General features: G+C 43.6%; 1 protein-coding gene across 2 annotated transcripts in view; it reads left to right on the forward strand.

Moving 5' to 3' along the window:
* Window positions 1-20042, forward strand: part of SMARCC1 (SWI/SNF related, matrix associated, actin dependent regulator of chromatin, subfamily c, member 1) — a 226385-nt gene that overhangs the window by 200240 nt on the left and 6103 nt on the right. For both annotated transcript variants that reach the window (XM_011981027.1, XM_011981028.1), the window contains exon 26: window positions 1203-1464. In XM_011981027.1, coding sequence (XP_011836417.1) covers window positions 1203-1464 — 262 coding nt within the window. The remainder of the gene's footprint in view (window positions 1-1202; window positions 1465-20042) is intronic.

The raw sequence follows: 20042 nt of genomic DNA on the forward strand, positions 1-20042 counted from the left end.
TAGCCAGGATGGTCTCGATCTCCTGACCTCGTGATCCGCCCGTCTCGGCCTCCCAAAGTGCTGGGATTACAGGCTTGAGTCACTGCGCCCGGCCTATATGAACAATTTTTCATATTAAGTCTTCACATTTTACTGTGCATCACTGACAGCACATCTCATTTCGTGTTAGCCACACTTCAGGTGCTCAGTAGCTGTGTGTAGCTTGTAACTGCTGTATTGGACAACACCGCACAAGAAAATGATTCCCAATGACTCAGATTTTTCTATGAAAATGATGGGATGGAGACATTATTGAGAAGAAGTGGGTTTATTAACCCTCCTAATGCTTATGATTTTTATACTACTTTCAGAGATCTGGATTTTCATTTTCCTGCATGTTCAGGTTTCCTGCATGATTTTCTTTATCATCCCTGAATTAAATTAATTTAGGATAGGCTTCATTCTCTGAACTAAACATATAATATTGTATTTCTCTTTATTCTCATTTGGGTGCCAGAAAGATTATCTTGAATATTGAAATGCTTGTAGTCGTTAAACTAAGATTCATGCTGATTTTTTTATAGGCAACTAAAATATTCCGTGAATGTGTCACCAAGTATAATTTTGGGTACTTGAAAGCTAAGATTTGCAGTGGCACTGCCAAAGTTCCACATAGAGAAATGCATATCTTTGCAGCTAAGGCCACATCAACTCATGCAGAGTAATTTAACTCTGGTGTTATGTTCTAAAATAGATGATAACCAAAAGAGTATCACATCCAAAAGAGAGCACATAGGAAGTTGGGGGAACTTGAAATGTTAACATCTGAGGAACTATTACAAGGACAACAGAGGCTCATTTTACCTGGGGAAGACTCAGACAGCCATAGGAAGTATTTTTAGTTATCTAAAGGCCTGCCAAAAACATAGAGGGGATTACATGTGTCCAAGTGAGCCCAAAGAGCAGTAGCCCTACTGCAGGAAGATTACAAGGAAAGACTTAGACTCAACATGGAGAAGACGTTGCATGGTAACAGATGTCCAAATGGAAATATGCTACTCAAATAACGCCTTTGTTCTCACTGTAGAAGGTGCAGGAAGTGAGGTGGTGATGTCAGTGTGATGGGATAGAGGGAATTCAGGCATTATGTAGTTGTTCTTTGTGTTATCCAATCCTGAAAGCCTCTTCTGGTGTCTTTTCCCTTCCACTTCCTTTGCTTGCAGCTAGAACAACAGAGGCAGCAGTTGCTTACTGAACGCCAAAACTTCCACATGGAACAGCTCAAGTATGCTGAATTACGAGCACGACAGCAAATGGAACAGCAGCAGCATGGCCAGAACCCTCAACAGGCCCACCAGCACTCAGGAGGACCTGGCCTGGCCCCACTTGGAGCAGCAGGGCACCCTGGCATGATGCCTCATCAACAGCCCCCTCCTTACCCTCTGATGCACCACCAGATGCCACCACCTCATCCACCCCAGCCAGGTAAGAGGAAGGCCCTGCTCTTGGAAAAAGCTTTTGGTCACTACAGAGGCACAGAGCATCACTGGGGCCAACCACACAATTGGTGTTTTCTCATGAAGACTGTTCAAAATTTTCATTGTCATCTAGAAAATTGTAGGCATGTGAGATTTAGGGTTATCGCCATATAAGGCCTTCCATGTTCTTTTTCTCTTGGTGTGATGCTTTTTTGTTGAGTAGGTCGGTCTCTGAATGGACAGTAATATCTCAGAGTTCATTCAGAATTTATCTTTGGATTATTGATACTTTAAAAAATTTGTAGATATTTTCAAAGATAAACACACGTAACACAGCAAACTCCCATGACCTGGTTTCAACAACCATCATCTTTCTGCCACTTTTACTTTTTGTTACAGAAATCTGCAACCATAGATAAAGTAGAGAGAATAGTATGATAATCCCCCATGTACCTATTGGACAGCTTCAAAATTATCAACATTTTCGAGTCTGTTTTTATCTTTTCCTCCTCACTTTGGGAAATGAGATAGACTTCAAATATATCTCTAACCAGTGGGAGTCTTATTCTTTTTTTTTTTTTTTTTCGAGACGGAGTCTCGCTCTGCCGCCCAGGCTGGAGTGCAGTGGCCAGACCTCAGCTCACTGCAAGCTCCGCCTCCCGGGTTCAGGCCATTCTCCTAACTCAGCCTCCCGAGTAGCTGGGACTACAGGCGCCCGCCGCCTCGCCCGGCTAGTTTTTTTTGTATTTTTTAGTAGAGACGGGATTTCACCATTTTAGCCAGGATGGTCTCGATCTCCTGACCTCATGATCCGCCTGTCTTGGCCTCCCAAAGTGCTGGGATTACAGGCTTGAGCCACCGTGCCCGGCCAAAGGAGTCTTATTCTTTAACATAACTATCATCACCATCAAACAAAAGTAACCATAATTCCTAATATCTTTCGTTAAATATCTTTGAGTGCTTAGTTTGTTTGAATCAGTATTCAATTAAGATTCACATATTTGTTGACATGTCTCTTAAAAATCTATGTAATAATTCACCTTCCCTTTTTTGTGCCATTTATGTGTTGAAGAAACCAGGGTTTTTCCGCAATGTGTCTATGCCTAATTATACACCAAAGGTGCATAGTGTCATGTCATATGTCCTAACCCCCACCCCACCTACACACAAACACACATTTCCTATAAACCAGAGGATTGCTCTGGATATTTTATCAGATTCAAATTCACCTTTTTTTTTTTTTTTGGAGACACTGTCTTGCTCTGTTGCCTAGGCTGGAGTGCAGTGACATCAGTGACATGATCATGGCTCACTGCAGCCTCAACCCCCCAGGCTCAGTCAATCCTCCCATCTCAACCTCCTGAGTAGCTGTGACTACAGGCGCACACCACTACACCTGGCTAATTTTTGGTTATGTTTTTATAAAGATAGGGTTTCGCCTTGTAGCCCAGGGTGATCTTGAACTCCTGGGCTCAAGCAATCCTCCCACCTCGGACTTCCAAAGTCCAGGGATTACAGGCATGAGCTCTACCACACCCAGCCAAGATTAACTTATGAGATCAGGCATTCTTGTAATGTCAGTTTTTCTTTTTGTGATGCTAAGATTGATCAGTAGTTCTGGTGTTATCAGTTGGATTCATCCGTTATAAAAATCCCCATTCAACTTAATTGTTTTAGAATTTAGCATTCAGAATTGCTTCCTGAATTAGCTGTTTTAGTCTGGGCATGATGGTTCATGCCTGTAATTCCAGCACTTTGGGAGGTCGAGGTGGGCAGATCACCTGAGGTCAGGAGTTCGAGACCAGCTTGGCCAAAATGGTGAACCCCCATGTCTACTGAAAATACAAAAATTAGCCAGGCATAGTGGTGCACATCTGCAATCCCAGCTACTCAGGAGGCTGAGGCATGAGAATTGCTTGAACCTAGGAGGTGGAGGTTGCAGTGAACCAAGATTGCGCCATTGCACTCCAGTCTTGGTGACAGAGTGAGACTGTGTCTCAATTAGTTACCCTGAAAATCAGTTCTCATAGGAAAACCTGGATAAATGCATCATATTTTCCCTCTATTGGTTGTCTGTATAATGAGTTGCTGCCCCCCAGTCACCAAAGGTGACCAGTGAAGGTTTTTTTGTGTATATTTTTAATATTGTAAAATTACAAGTTTTTAAATATTTTGTGTGTTTCAGTCTATCATAGATACTATTTGTGTTTCTTGTTGCTTCTTAAAAGACGTTGGGTCTCACTGAGTTGCCCAGACTAGACCCAAATTCCTGGGCTCAAGCAATCCCCCTGCCTCAGCTTTTGAAGTAGTTGGATTATAGGCATGTTCCACTGTGCTTGGCATTTTCTTATGCTTAAATTGTCCCATTTGTAGCTTGTGAGAACTGTTTCAAGTTGGCTATTATTTACTAAATTTTAACCATTTTGGAAGTTGAACTCATAGTTCCTTCAAGCTTAACTGCCAGCATCATTAAAACCTAAGATGTACTTTTAATTCCAGTTCACCCCCCAACCCCACATTCCTTCTCTTCTTAGAGGGCAATATGTGTGAGTGTGTGCTGTGTATTGTTAGTCTAGTGAAAGTCATCTTGTAAGATTTTTATAGTTTGTTTATCAACAGTAATATACTAAGTGCTTAGCCAGAGCCAAAGTTTGTGCTTCTGGGGTTGGGATGCAAATTCTCTGGCCAAGTCATGGTATTATCAACACACTTATTCACAACCCAAAATATATTTTAGGCCTTAGTTTTAGTAGTTTTTATTGGCTTTACTGAAAAACAGGGCTAAGTTTACTTTGGGAAGCTTTTGTTTAGACACATTCAGAGGATTAATGTGCAATCATGAGATTTACTACCATCACCAGACTTGCCACTCTAAATGACATTTGCTGAGAAAGCCTTAGAAGTTTGCCCTGCTCACAACCAGATGCTTTCTTTCTCAGTCTTCTTCTCTGTCTACTTGAGTGGATCTTAAATTCTCTGTATAGAATCTGATTTTCTCCAGGGTTAAGCTTTCAAAAGATACAAATGCTTAACAGAGTGCAGATCTCAAAGTAATTTTTCAAAAACAGTAGTTATTCAAAAATTAAATTCCTAGGTCAGGCTTGGTGGCTCACACCATTAATTCCAGCACTTTGGGAGGCCAAGGTTTGAGGATTGCTTGAACCCAGGAATTTGAGACCAGCATGGGCAATATAGAGAGAAGCTGTCTCTACCAAAAAAAAGCCAGGTGTGGTGGCACTACATACCTGTAGTCCTAGCTACTCAGGAGGCTGAGGTTGGTGGATCACTTGAACCCAGGAGTTTGAGGTTGCAGGTGAGCTGTGATTATGACACTGCACCATTGTACTCCAACCTGGGCAACAGAGTGAGACCCTGTCTCTAAAAAATAAATAAATAAATAAATAAAAATTCAGTTTCTAAAATACTGGGATAAACTTTTAAGAGGAAGTTTACTGTAGCTACATGGTATTTGGCTTTTAATGGTGCTAAAGCATCATATTCACATTAAATCTCACAGAACATCTAAGGAGCACTAGCATCTGCATTTAGTTTGTAAAAGATGAGCAGAGAGGTGCATCTACTTTCTTCCCTAAATGAGATTTTGGTGATAATAGGTATTTGTGTGCCATGCCCCTTACCCACATTGTTTCACTTACTTTTCATTTACTTTTCACTTACTTTTCATTCTCACCTTACAAAGCATGGCAAGGCCACAGAACTTTGCTGCATGGTGGAGCCAGGATTCACACTGAGCTCCATCTAATTGCAAAGTGAGGCCAGTGCCACAGTGCTGCCTCCCATGACAGAAGACTAAGGGGATTTACAGCAGATTCAGATACAGCTATTCTGGTGAAGCAGTGCCAGCAAACTAGAGTTCATAAAAATAGTCTTTGGAAGAGAAATAGGTCATTTTAATCTTTTTACTTTCTCACAAAAATAGACTTTTCTAAAGTGAATTTGTAAAGGAAAGAATTATTGAGTGCAGTGCATGATGAGAGGTTTTTTTTATTTTTAGTCTATGACAAGATAGTCTTATGATTTTTTTATTGAAATAAAATGTACATTTTGGATAATGCACAATCATAAATATTCAGCTGAGGGTTTTTTTTTTTTATTTTTTTACTTCCTTTATACTTACAGAATTGATGAACTTTAACAGAGAATATTCATGTGTAACGAACACACAGAGGCCCTCATCATACTCAGTCACCTTCTAGCACCTGACTTCTAGCACCGTAGACTAGTTGGGCTGGTTGAATGTTATCTAAATGTAACCACAATGATATTTATTATATCTGGCTGCTTTCCTTGTTTTGTTTTGTTTTATTTTGTTTTGTTTTGTTTTGTTTTGTTTTGTTTTGTTTTGTCAGGACCATACTCTGTCACCCAGGCTAGAATGCAGGGACACCATCAGGGCTCACTGCAGCCTCAACCTCCCACCTCAGCCTCTTGAGTAGTTGGGACCACAGGTGCACACCACCACGCCCCACTGCTGTTTAAATTTTTTTGTAGAGGCATGGGCTCACTATATTTCCCAGGCTGGTCTTGAACTCCTGGGCTCAAGCAGTCCTCTCACCTCTGCCTCCCAAAGTGTTGGGACTACAAGCTTGAGCCACCATGTCCGGCCACGTATAGCTTCTTTCACTCAACACTGTGTATCTGGGATGCATCCACATTGTTGTTAGTGGTCGTACATTTGTTCCTTCTGTATGCTATACAGTGTTCTGTGGCTGTATTATTTACTAGTCTGTTTTCCTGTTGGACATTTGACTGATTTCTGGATTTTAGTTATTACGAATAGTTTGTGCTGTTGTGAAATACATGAGCACATGTCTTTTGATAAGATATATATGTACATTTCTGTTGTATATATCCCTGAGGTATAGAATTGAGTATTTATGAACCTAAGAGTGGATCATAGGATATGCATATGTTCAGATTAATAGATGCTGCCAAACTTTTTGCACAGTGGTGGTGCCTGTTTACACTCTAGCAGTATGTGAGAGTTCCAACAATTCAAGATAATAATTTTCCCAAATTATCCCTTTGTTGCGTTGCTTTGGAGTTTGAATGTAAAATTAAGTCTGTTAAAGAGTAAAATTAAGAGCAACAGCAAATTAGGCTGGGCGCAGTGGCTCATGCCTGTAATCCCAACACTTTGGGAAGCCAAGGCAGGTGGATCACTTGAGGCCAGGAGTTCGAGACCAGCGCCTGGCCAACATGGCAAAACCTCATCTCTACTAAAAACAGAAAAATTAGCCGGGTATGGTGGCACACGCCTGTGATTCCAGCTACTCAGGAGGCCAAGGCATGGACCCAATTGCTTGGACCCAGGAGGCAGAGGTTGCAGTGAGCTGAGATCATGCCACTGCACTCCAGTCTGGGCAACAGAGTGAGAGACTCTATCTCAAAAAAAAAAAAAAAGTAAATTAAATACGCTGTTTTAAAGTTATCGGTTCAGAAAAAGCTGGTTCTAACAGGTAGGTCTGATAGACCATATTCTAAAGGTCAGCTACAGAGTACTTTCAAACCAGGACAAGTAAGATTGTCCGTAGCGTTCTGGGGCCAGAATGGCTTTAGTCTCTGAGTTGCCACAGGGTAAGAACTATGAGCAGGTCCTTCCAACTTATGATTCCTAAGTTCCAGAAAAGTTAACAGGCCACAACTTACATTGGGAGCTAAAGACTGTCTGGGTCAGTTGGCTGTCTTTGGTATTTGGCTAGACTTTATGATACATGATGGGAATAATCAGCCTCTGAATGCCAGTAAGGTTGGGGAAATGCTGAGAGCAGGGACTAGGCAGATTTATTACCAAGTGGTTAATTTTTCATCTCTCTGGCTTCTGTATAAGTATGCAGATAAGTTACATGTAATTTTTCTCTACACAACTCTCCATCAGTTAGTGGTGGAGCCTGTTAAAGTAGCAGCTTGGTGTTATGAATCTGCTAGGCTCTCAAACACTTACGGACTTCTAGGTTTCAGTGTAACTGGTGTAAACTGGTACCTGTACATATGCCATTTAATTCGTACCTGTACCCCTCTGTAAGTCCTTCAGCCCCTCTGCCCTATCCCCTACCTTTGATTCATCAAATGCTTGTAATTTTTGTTTAGAGACGACTGTGTGCATGCCTCTATTGCTCTTCCTTGGCTCTTATTATTTTGTTCCTGTCTCTTATAGTGTCCTAACTTGGTTTCTTCCTACCAAACAAAAAGACAAGGGAAGTATCTGTAGTAGAGTGTTTCTGGTATCCAGCTGGCAAATGGAAACTGAAGGTTGGCCCCACCTGTTCTGTTTGTTTAGGTTTTGTTGATCTTAATGAAATACACAGCACTGCATTTCATTCCTTTTCATTTAAACTATAAAATTGTATCAAATGATGCCTACATTAAGATTCTCCCTATAAGGCTGCCATTCCAGATGGCAAAAGGTGAATAGTCATAATAGAAACCAATTCTTAAGCACATGTGTGTTATTCCCTTGACCATACCCTGGCCCAGGGTATCTGTTAATATGAAAGCACATGGGGAACCATAGAGGAGAATGGCCCAGGTGGTGGCTGCTGTTTGCTGAGGTGTGCTGCTTACTCGAGCAGGAGGGCACCTCTGACTTCCTGGGATCTCCGGGTTTTTTTGTTTTGTTTTGTTTTTTGTTTTTTTTGAGACAGAGTTTTGCTGTTGTCACCCAGGCTGGAGTGCAATTTTGTAGTCTTGGCTCACCACAACCTCTGCCTCCCGGGTTAAAGCAATTCTCCTGCCTCAGCTTCCCGAGTAGCTGGGATTACAGGCACCTGCAACCATGCCCAGCTAATTTTTTTATTTTTGGTAGAGACAGGGTTTCACCATGTTGGGCAGGCTGGTCTTCAGCTCCTGACCTCAGGTGATCTACCCGCCTCGGCCTCCCAAAATGCTGGGATTACAAGTGTGAGCCACGGCACCCGGCGGGATCTCCTTTAAGTTGAGATGGTCAGGACTGTAGGAACTTTAGCACATGTTTAAAGGAAGATTACCTATCATTAAGTTAGAAGGAAATGACAGAAATCTAGTATATAATTATAGTGGTAATCTCTGCTCTCCATAGGCAGGGATGTATTTTAGTAGAGGCAAGGTCTCACTATGTTGCCCAGGTTGGTCTCAAACTCTTGAGCTCAAGTGTCCCTCTCGCCTTGGCCTCCCAAAGTGCTGGGACTACAGGCATGAGCCACTAGGCCCAGCCCATCCTAGGCATTTGTAATAAATGAGACACTCTTGAATATTCTTGCCTCATGGATCTTAAGTCAGCTGCCTGCATTGGGGAAGCCTTTGTGTGTGCTCGATGTGTGTAAGCAGAGGGAAAGAACATGTTTGATTTAAATATTTTCATTGTTTCATCATTATTAATAGTGTAAAAATTTTTGAAAGTGCCTAGAAAATCAGAATAGAATTGGTCTGATTTGATGAGAACTCAGACATAATACAGTGATATTCTAATGATAAAACTAGAATGGGCTGGAAATGATGGCTCACGCCCATCATTTCCTAGCACTTGGGAGGCCAAGGCAGGCAGATTGCTTGAGCTCAGGAGTTCGAGACCAACCTAGGCAACATGATGAAACCCTGTCTCTACGAAAATAAAAAAATTTGCCGGGTGTGGTGGCATGCGCCTGTGGTTCCAGCTACTTGGGAGGCTGAGGCAGAAGGATCACTTGAGCCCAGGAGGTCGAGGCTGCGTTGAGCCAAGATCGCACCACTGCACTCCAGCCTGGGCGATAGAGCAAGACCCTGTCTTTAAAAAAAAAAACAAACTTTTTTTTGAGACAGGGTTTTGCTGTGTCGCCCAGCCTAGAGTACAGTTGTGCAGTCATGGCCCACTGCAGCCTCGAATTCCTGGGCTCAAGCAGTACTCTCACTTCAGCCACCTGAGTAGCCGGGACTACAGGCATGTGCCACCACACCCAGTTACACTTGGCTTTTTAAGCCCCTCAGATCTACTTACCAACCGTACCTCATGAGAAATAAAGCTCAGGAAAGGATTACAACCAGTTATCACTTTCTAACCCACCCCTGGACTCAACCCCACACTGAAAAAGGAAAGCAATAGCCTGGCCGAGTGTGGTGGCTCACATCTGTAATCCTAGCACTTTGGGAGGCCAAGGTAGGCAGATCACCCGAGGTCAGGAGTTTGGGACCAGCCTGGGCAACATGGCGAAACCCCATCTCTACTAAAAGTACAAAACTTAGTCGGCCATGGTGGCAGGCACCTGTAATCCCAGCTACGTAGGAGGCTGAGGCAGAAGAATCACTTGAACCCAGGAGGCAGAGGTTGCAGTGAGCCGAGATCACACCACTGCACCACTCCAGCCTGGGCGACAAGAGTGAGACTCCGTCTCAAAAAAAAAAGAAAAAAGCAATAGCCCGTCACATCAGCCAAGATTTTATTATCTGCGGTGCCTTTGGTCCTACTTGCATCATGTGATAACAAGGCTGCCATGCTACTTTCCGGAGTAGCAGGTTACCCTCACAAAGAGAACAGTGAGGGCCCAGTCTTCAACAAAGAGAGTCTGTCACAGGCACCCCCAGGAAGCTGCTCTGGGGAAGGCACAGTCTCTGAGGAGCCTGGGCTTCCCCTCACTTGGCCCTGATTTTGTTATTTCCGTTCTCCAGGGGACTCAGCCAGAGGATGTGGCTTATATAGACAGTTAGAAATGGATTGATGAAATGTGCTCAAGACTGGAAATTCACAGGTTCCCTTTCCTAGATTAACTTTCTTTTCCTACCCTCCTTTCCCAACCCAAAGTATAAAATTAAGATACTTTACTAATATTCCATTAAGTGTCATGAGTGTAATGCTTTAGTAAAAGATATAATAAACCTGAAAGAGAATGAGGGATTTTTCTACTAGTTAAACTTAATTTTAGCAAACCTTTTAATTTTTCAGGCTTCAGATGCCTGCTGTTTAAAAAAAAAAAAAAAAGAAAAGAAAAAAAGCTTGTATGTAGGTCAGACTGCCACCATTCTAAGCTTTGATACTGCTGTTTTGATGCGCACGCTCTCTCTCTCTCTCTCATTTTCTTCCTCTCCCTGTCTGTTGGGAAAAAAATACCTGATTTTTTTTTTTTTTTTTAATGGAAAAGACATACACCCTTTACTTCGTTTGCCAAGGCCTGTTCCTATGCGTTTCAGATTTGTGTGGGCCAGATCTCTTTTTTTTTTTTTTTTTTTTTTTTGGAGATGGAGTCGTCTTGCTCTGTCGCCCAGGCTGGAGTGCAGTGGCCGGATCTCAGCTCACTGCAAGCTCCGCCTCCCGGGTTCACACCATTCTCCTGCCTCAGCCTCCGGAGTAGCTGGGACTACAGGCGCCTGCCACCTCGCCCGGCTAGTTTTTTTGTATTTTTTAGTAGAGACGGGGTTTCACCGTGTTAGCCAGGATGGTCTCGATCTCCTGACCTCGTGATCCGCCTGTGTCAGCCTCCCAAAGTGCTGGGATTACAGGCTTGAGCCACCGCGCCCGGCCCAGATCTCTTAATGTTAGTAAGAATTAATGGAAATGCCTTCGGACACTGTTGTTCATTTAAAAGTGGTGAGACCTGTATTAAGACACCACAAAAACCATAAGGATGTTTAGGTTTCGTAAGGACAAGGGTTGCTTTACGAGAAATTGATTTTGTCTTCTCCTGAGTCTTCTTAAATTCTACCCATTTCAGATTTCATCCTTGGAAGTTACCTTTTCTAAGGGGAAAGTTACTCCTTCGAAAGGAAGGTGGGGTAAAGGAAAAGAGAATGGACTTCAGGATCAGAATGACCTGGATTTGAATCTCAGCTCAGTCTCTTGTTCATTGTGACTTTGGGCCAAATTACATAGCTTCTCTGAGGCTTAGTTTCCTTATCTCAAAACTGGGCCCTTACTATCATCTTCCTAACAACCTGGAGGCTTCAAAGAGATAACTGTCACATCACCTGGCATGGTCGACCCTTACTCAGCCTTATTCTTACCTCCTTTCCTGTCTTTTCTCTAAACCCACTGCCCCAGGTACACCAGTGCTGAGTTGCATAGCATCTGACAGAAGGAACCTCTGGACAGCAAAGGGACATCATTCACTCTTAGAGTACCCTTTGCTTTCCTGCGAGATGTTTGTCTTTGCAAGGTGCCATAAGCAGAAGTAAATTGTTTTTCCTCTATACCTTCATTTTTGCTGCTGAGAAGCTGTTGTCCTCTCCTACTCAGAACACCTGTATCCTAGTGGCTTTATGACCTTGTTTGTGACAATAGGATAAAGAATCTTTTCCACAAGGCTTTAGAATTTATAATAAATGAAAAGAAAGAAAGGTTTTTTATCTGTTGGGCTAACAGCCTTGGAAAACCCTAAAGCTGCCCTATGCCAGCTTGTATTCATAAAGATGTAGGGAAATAGGTAAATGGGCCACTGCCACTGAGAAGATAGCTTTGGAAATAGTACTACTGGACTTAAGAGCAAGAGCCTGCAGGCATTTCCCAGTGCATGATAGGTAGACATCACTTCATGGGCGTTTGTCAGTCAGCCAGTGATGCTCCTCTTTGCCAGATTGTTTCTTGAATAGTTGATTTCTCTGCTGGAACATACACTCTGAATTGCTGGTTCAGAAAGTAATTTCTGTCTGGAGCTGAGCATGGTGCAAATAACAGGTCAATCAGTTTGGTGACACCAGGGTTTGCATCACATTGTCTCTGAGCACCTGTTAGACCCCTCTCCCCCAGACCTTGATTGTCAGAGGTGCACACTGGCTGCAAGCACCATCTCTAGAATCAGAGTACCTACATCAGATCTGAGCTCCCTCATTTACAGCTTTATGACATTGGGCAGGCTACTTAATCTTTGTGTCCTCCCCTTTCTTTCACAGGGATAATAGTGCCTGGTTTATAGTGTTGTATAGGGATTGAATGAGTTAACATTTATAAAACTCTTAAGTACAGTGCCTAAGGCATACCACATGTTTCCTACATAGTTTCCTGAGGCTGCTATAATTTTTTTGAGACAAGAGTTTTGCTCTTGTCATTCAGGCTGGAGTTCAGTGGTGTGATCTCTGCTAACTCTAACCTCCGCCTCCTGGGTTCAAGTGATTCTCCTGCCTCAGCTTCCCAAGTAGCTGGGATTACAGGCATATGCACTCCTGGCTAATTGTTGTATTATTAGTAGAGACGGGGTTTCACCATGTTGGCCAGGTGGTGTCAAACTTCTGACCTCAGGTGATCCACCCTCCTTGGCCTCCCAAAGTGCTGGTATTACAGGCATGAGCTACTGCACCCAGCCTGTCATAATAACTTAATACAAGAGAAATTTATTCTTACTCTCTGGGAAATCAGGTCCAATATCCAGCAAAGCCATGCTCCTTCCAGGGTGTATAGGGAAGAATCCTGTTCCTTGTCTCTTCCAACTTCTGGTGGCTTGCAGCATTCCTTGTCTTATGGCCACGTCTTTCTTTGCTCCATCTTTACATCACCTTCTCCTCTCTATGTCTCTGTCTCTGTGTGTCTCTCTCTCTCTTTTTTTTTTTTTTTTTTTTTTTTTTTGAGACAGAGTCTCTCTGTCGCCCAGGCTGGAGTGTGCAGTGGCGCGATCTCAGCTCACTGCATTCTCCACCTCCCAAGTTCAAACGATCTTCTCCTCAGCCTTCCGAGTAGCTGTGACCACAGGCATGTACCACCACACACAGCTGATTTTTGCATTTTTAGTAGCGACAAGGTTTCACTGTGTTGGCCAGGCTGGTCTTGAACTCCTGACCTCAGCCTCCCAAAGTACTGGGATTACAGGCGTGAGCCACTGTGCCGGGCCACATACATAGCTTTATTCAATAAAGTCTCAGGAAACCAAAGCTCAGGGATTCAGAGAGAGAGGAGGAGACCTGTGAAGGGTGGCAATATGTTCTTCCTAACTTGTTTAAGGCCTCTGTCCAGGTCGGACTTGGTGGAAGGAGGCAACCTGTACCTGTTGATAAACACGGGTGGCATTATTTCTCCTAGTATATGGCTTCCCTTTGTCACAACAAATCCATTAGGAGTGTTCTTTCGTCTGCAGGCTAGAGTGTTGTACTTTTTAGCTTAAAAGTAGGCCTCCTATTTCCAGCAGCAACGAAGTCATCTCCTGTCACCCTTCACACCACCTAGAATACCATTAGAGAATCATTAGTAGTGATTTAGAGTGTGGAAAACAAAGCATTGCTTTTATTAATGGCCTAGCAGGTGATGTGGGGTAGGAAGAGAGCAAAAAACGGGCCTCCAAAAGGGAGCTGGGACAGTACCACCTTAAAAACAAAGGTACCACCTTAAAAACAAAGCTGGGACAGTACTACCTTAAAAACTGCCCCTTTGACAGTTTGTGGAGAATCTTAGAATAGTAAGTCTCTGTGTTTGCCACTGCTCTATTTGAAACTCTGGGAGTTCTATACCTTCTTCCCTTTACACATACCTCTGTATTTCATTGTGTGGCTGCCCAGCCTATATCTCCTGTTCTCAAAGCAAAAGTTCTGTGTCCTCTTCACATCATCCCATCTTCACACTCCCAGCAGTCAGATACCAAACCCAAATTCATTCTCCATCTCAGTTCCATGCTCACCCTTCCTCCTTGCTCTGTCACCAATCCCCAGGATGCCTGTTTTTAAGGAACCTGCGGCTGGGCACAGTAGCTCACACTCATAGTCTCAGCAACTCAGGAGACTGAGGTAGGAGGATCATTGAGCCTAGGAGTTTGAAACCAGCCTGGGCAACATAGCAAGGCCCCATCTGTATAAAAAATTAGCTGGTATGGGCCAACCGCGGTAGCTCAAACGCCTGTAATCCCAGCACTTTGGGAGGCTGAGGCAGGTGGATCACGAGGTCAGGAGATCAAGACCATCCTGGCTAACACGGTGAAAACCCATCTCTACTAAAAATACAAAAAATTAGCCAGGCGTGGTGGCGAGCGCCTGTAGTCCCAGCTACTCAGGAGGCTGAGGCGGGAGAATGGCGTGAACCCACGAGGCGGAGCTTGCAGTGAGTGGAGACTGCGCCACTGCACTCCAGCCTGGGCAACAGAGTGAGACTCCGTCTCAAAAAATAAAAAATTAAATAAATAAACTGGCTGACGTGGTGGTGCACACCTGTAATCCTAGCTACTCAGGAAGTTGAGGTGGGGGCATCACTTGAACCCAGGAGTTCACTGCTTTAGTGAGCTATGATCATACCACTGTACTCCAGCCTGGGTGACAGAGCGAGACCTCATCTCTTTTTTTTTTTTTTTTTTTGAGACTGAATCTTGCTCTGTCGTCCAGGGTTGAGTGCAGTGGCGCAATCTCAGCTCAGCTCACTGCAACTCCTGCCTCAGCCTCCTGAGTAGCTGGGATTACAGGTGTGCGCCAGCATGCCCAGCTAATTTTTGTATTTTTAGTAGAGATGGGGTTTCATCGCGTTGGTCAGGCTAGGTCAGCTCAGGCTGACCTCATGATCCACCCGCCTTAGCCTCCTAAAGTGCCGGGATTACAGGCATGAGCCACCGCCCCCAACCAAGACCTCATCTCTTTTATTAAAAAAAAAAAAAAAAGAAGGAACTTGCAGAGTGCCATCTCCTATTCTTGTCTATCTCATCAACCTGACATTCAGCCCATACTTCTCTGCAAAAGCGCTTTTTCTCTGCTCTAGGCACTAACTCCTCTGCATCCCTTCTTAAAGCTTTCTATCCTAGCTGGGCATGGTGGCATGCACCTGTAACCCTAGCTACAGAGGAGGCTGAGGGAGGAGAATCACGTGAGCCCAGGAGGTCTAGTTCAGCCTGGGCAACATAGCAAGACCCCATCTTTTTTTCTTCTTCTTCTTCTTCTTTTTTTTGAGACGGAGTCTGACTCTGTCACCCAGGCTGGAGTGCAATGGCATGATCTCAGCTCACTGCAACCTCCGCCTCCCAGGTCCAAGCAGTTCCCTGCCTCAGCCTCCCGAGTAGCTGAGATTACAGGCGCCTGCCACCATGCCTGTAACCACCATGGGGTTTCACCATCTTGACCAGACTGGTCTTGAACTCCTGACCCCTTGATCCACCCGCCTTGGCCTCCCAAAGTGCTGGAATTAGAGGCATGAGCCACCGCACATGGCCAAGACCCCATCTCTTAAACATTTTCTAAAAAATTGCTTTCCATCCCACAGAAAATTAGGTTCAATCTTCTCTTCTCTTCACAACTTTTCACTAAGTCTTCTGTAGCCTTACTATTGAAGTTCTCACCCCTTGTTCTACATGCATGACTCTTTTTTGAATTAATGTAGCCCTTTTTCCTTTGAATCATGACAGACCCAGCAGTTTTGTTTTATTTTTGTTTTGGGGGAAAAAAAAAAAAAACCTGGCCGGTCTTGGTAGCTCACACCTGTAATCCCAGCACTTTGGGAGGCCAAGGCAGACAGATCACAAGGTCAAGAGATTGAGACCTTCCTGACCAACATGGTGAAACTCGGTCTCTACTAAAAATATAAAAATTAACTGGGCGTGGTGGCGTGAGCCTATAGTTTCAGCTCTTCAGGAGACTGAGGCAGGAGACTCACTTGAACTGGGGAGGCAGAGATTGCAGTGAGTCGAGATCGCCCCACTGTACTCCAGCCTGGGCAACAGAGCAAGACTCTTGTCTCAAAAAACAACAAAACAAAAAAACCTTTATAAGCCTCAGTGTAATACAGATGAAAGATAGTAAGGTACCACAGAAGGGTATGGTATTTATGTAGATGCTACATATAAATGGTACCTCTCAGTTATAATGGGAGTGATATTCACATTATTTTCTGATTGTTTAACTTAGGCTTGGCTGTGTGTTTATTTTATATTTATTTATTTATTTATTTATTTATTTTGAGACGAAATTTCACTCTTGTTGCCCAGGCTGGAGTGCAATTGCTCGTTCTCGGCTCACTGCAACCTCCGCCTCTCCAGTTCAAGCGATTCTCCTGCCTCAGCCTTCAGAGTAGCTGGGATTACAGGTGCCCGCCACCACATCTGGCTAATTTTTGTGTATTTTTATTAGAGACAGAGTTTCAGCATGTTGGCCAGGCTGATCTTGAACTCCTGACCTCAGGTGATTTGCTCGCCTCGGCTTCCCAAAGTACTGGGATTACAGGTGGTGAGCCACCGCGCCCACTTGGCCATGTGTTGTTTTTTTTTTTTTTAAATCTTAACCCATACACAAACTTTTCTAGCAGTTTTATTCATAGAAGCCAAAAAGTGAGAAGCACTGGATGTCCTCTTTAAGGTGTGTGGTCCATCCACAGCAGGGAGCACCACCCAGCACTGAGAGGAACAGCCTGTGACTGCATACACAACCGGTGACTCTCCAGGAAATTACCTGGAGTGAAAAAAGAAGCCAATTCCAAAACATTGCAAACAGTGCTTCCACTTATGTAGTAACATTCCTGCAACAACAGGTCAGAGATGGAGAATAGAGGAGCGGCTGCAGGAGTCAGGATGGGTTGTAGGGATGTAGGTATGCAGATCTTATCAAGGTGTACCTGCTGTCCTGCAGCATATTCCCTGGGGGTGGGCCAAGGCACCCAGGATTTCTGTTATTTCTTACTGGTTTGTGGATCTACAAGCATGTGGCTTCACAGTCCCATCACAAGGATGCCTGAGTCCTTGGGTCCCTGCTGTCCCAGGTGTTTTTAGGATTAGTCCTATCCCTAATCCCTTTCCTTCACTTTACTTACATCTCATCCACAATTCCAAGTTACTCACAAATTTTTATTGATCAGCTGGAAAGTCTTCATTATTTTTGGCTTGCTCCTTCCATGGTTTTTCCTTGATTTGCCTTTCACTCCTTTATGTGCACTCATCGTTCATATACCTTGTAGTTTTCTTGCCATTTGTCCCTTTTATCTCTGAGTCAATCCCTAGATTGGCAGACTCTCCAACACTGCCTATTTCTGTCCTAGCTACACGGCACAAGTACAAAAAGACAAAAATTAATGATGGTCAGTTGGTCCTAGTGGCAGTGTCCACGTAGGAGTAGATTCAGCAGCTGCTCTTGGTTTTGCCAAAGTGATTTTACCAAGTTATTTTCCAGCAAGCGGATCTCTGAGACTCCTCTGCTGGGCTTTGCATTACATTATAGAGTGCAGAAAGATGGGCCAGAGGGCCCAAAACTCACTATTCTGTATATTCTGGGACATAATGTTGATGTATTTTGCTTTAAAAAGTAGTCCCTGGAAGACTGGACTACCTTAATTCCTAATTCTTTTTTTTTTTTTTTTGACAGAGTTTCACTCTTGTTACCCAGGCTGGGGTGCAGTGGTGCAATCATGGCTCACTGCAACCTCCGCCTTCTGGGTTCAAGCAGTTCTCCTGCCTCAGCCTCCCAAGTAGCTGAGATTACAGGAGCATGCCACTATGCCCGACTAATTTTAGTATTTTTAGTAGAGATGGGGTTTCACCATGTTGGTCAGGCTAGTCATGAACTCCTGACCTCAGGCGTGAACCACCGTGCCCAGCCCCTTATTCCTAATTCTCATACTTCATTGTAGTTCTCTTTGTTGACACCCCTGAAGTAAGGGGCTCCTCTCTTAGGTTCTTGGGTCAAGGAACAGCCACGGGAGATAGGCAGGGTGTGGTTTGAAGCTTTGTATGTCTTTGTTTAGATAGACCTCTTTCTGTAGTGACAGAGAGTCTTTATTTGAATTATCTTCAATACTGCTTTGTGTATTTTAATTTGGTCCAATCTCCAAATTTTTCAAGATTAAGCATTCTTATTTCTAGCTGTCTCAGTACTGTCTTCTAACCTATATTCAGTTTCATACAGTTGTCCTTACATAGATAGTAAAGTCCCTAGATTTAAAGAAAAACTACATTGATTCTCTTTTCTTATTCTGTAGAGAATATAATTTGTCCTACATAAAAAAATTTCAGGCCAGGCACGGTGGCTCACGCCTGTAATCCCAACACTTTAGGAGGCTGAGGCAGGCAGATCACTTGAGGTCGGGAGTTCGATACCAGCCTGGGCAACATGGTGAAACCCTGTCTCTACAGAAAATGCAAAAGTTATCCAGGTATGGTGGTGCACACCTGTAATCCCAGCTACTCGGGAGGCTGAGACAGGAGAATTGCTTGAACCTGGGAGGCGGAGGTTGCAGTGAGCCAAGATGGCGACAGAGCAAGATTCTGTCTTAAAAAAAATAATAAAATAAGCCTTGATTGTGCCCATTAAACTATTCTTCTTGATTTATTCCTCTTTAAAACCAAGACTACGGCCGCGTGCGGTGGCTCATACCTACAAACCCAGCACTTTGGGAGCCTGAGGTGGGTGGATCACTTGAGGTCAGGAGTTCGAGATCAGCCTGGCCAACATAGTGAAACCCTGTCTCTACTGAAAATACCAAAGGAAAAAAAAAAAGCCAGGCATGGTGGTGCACACCTGTAGTTCCAACTATGTAGGAGGCTGAGGCAGGAGAATCCTTTGAACCCAGGAAGCAGAGGTTCCAGTGAGCTGAAATCGTGTCACTGCACTCTAGCCTGGGTGACAGAGAGAGACCCTGTCTCAAAAAAAAAACAAAAAACCGAGACTACCAGCCTGGGAAACATGGTGAGACCCCATCTCTATAAAAAATTTAAAAACTAGCCAGGCATGGTGATGCTCACCTGTAGTTCCAGCTACTTGAGAGACTGAGGCAGGAGGATCACTTGAGTTTGAGTTGTTGAGGCTGCAGTGAGCTGACCTGTGATTGCACCACTGCACTCCAACCTCAGTAGAGAATGAGACCCTGTCTCAACAAAAGAAAACAAGCCCAGCAGCCAAATCCCTTGGTTTAAGAACTAGTAAATATTTACTATCATATCCAAAGCAGGAATCGCCTACAGCCTAGGTCAAAATCTGGCTCATCAATTGTTTTTCATACAGTTTGTAAGCTAAGAGTGGTTTTTATAGTTTAAATGGTTGGAGGGGGATATCAAAAGAAGAATAATGTTTCATGTCACATGAAAAATTTGTGAAATTAACCTTTTAGAGTTCATAAAGATGTATTTATTAGAACACAGTCTATTTGTTGTGTATCATCTGTGACTGCCTTCATGCTTACATTGCAGAGTTGAATAGTTGTGACAGAGACCATATGGCTGGCAAAGACTAAAATATTTACTATCTGGCTCTTTACAGAAAAAGTTGGCTAAACATTCTAAAGGGTCAGAAAGCTCAGTGTGAAACCGAATACAGGAGGTATTTTAGTGTTCTTGTCCTTCAGCGTTCAGTTGCCAGTTAGTTATCAAATGGTCCCATCTCCACATTTTTCAAGATCAAGCATTCTTATTTCTAGCTGTCTTGGTACTGTCTTCTAACCTATATTCAGTTGCATACAGTTGTCCTTACATAGATAGTAAAGCCCCTGGATTTAAAGAAAAAAAACTATATTGATTCTCATATGATTTTCATCTCTCAAATGATTCCTTTAGTGTTCATGTCCCTCAGTATTGAACAACAGTATTGAATACTGTAGGGTCTTCTGTCATTAATTAGAAAACAATAGGAAGAGTGGCTCACGCCTGTAATCCCAGCGCTTTGGGAGGCTGAGGCAGTCATACTGCCTGAGCTCAGGAGTTCAAGACCAGCCTGGGCAACATGGCAAAACCCTGTCTCGGCCGG

The sequence above is a fragment of the Mandrillus leucophaeus genome, unplaced genomic scaffold (genome assembly GCF_000951045.1).
Source record: "Mandrillus leucophaeus isolate KB7577 unplaced genomic scaffold, Mleu.le_1.0 Scaffold22, whole genome shotgun sequence".
Lineage (NCBI taxonomy): Eukaryota > Metazoa > Chordata > Mammalia > Primates > Cercopithecidae > Mandrillus > Mandrillus leucophaeus.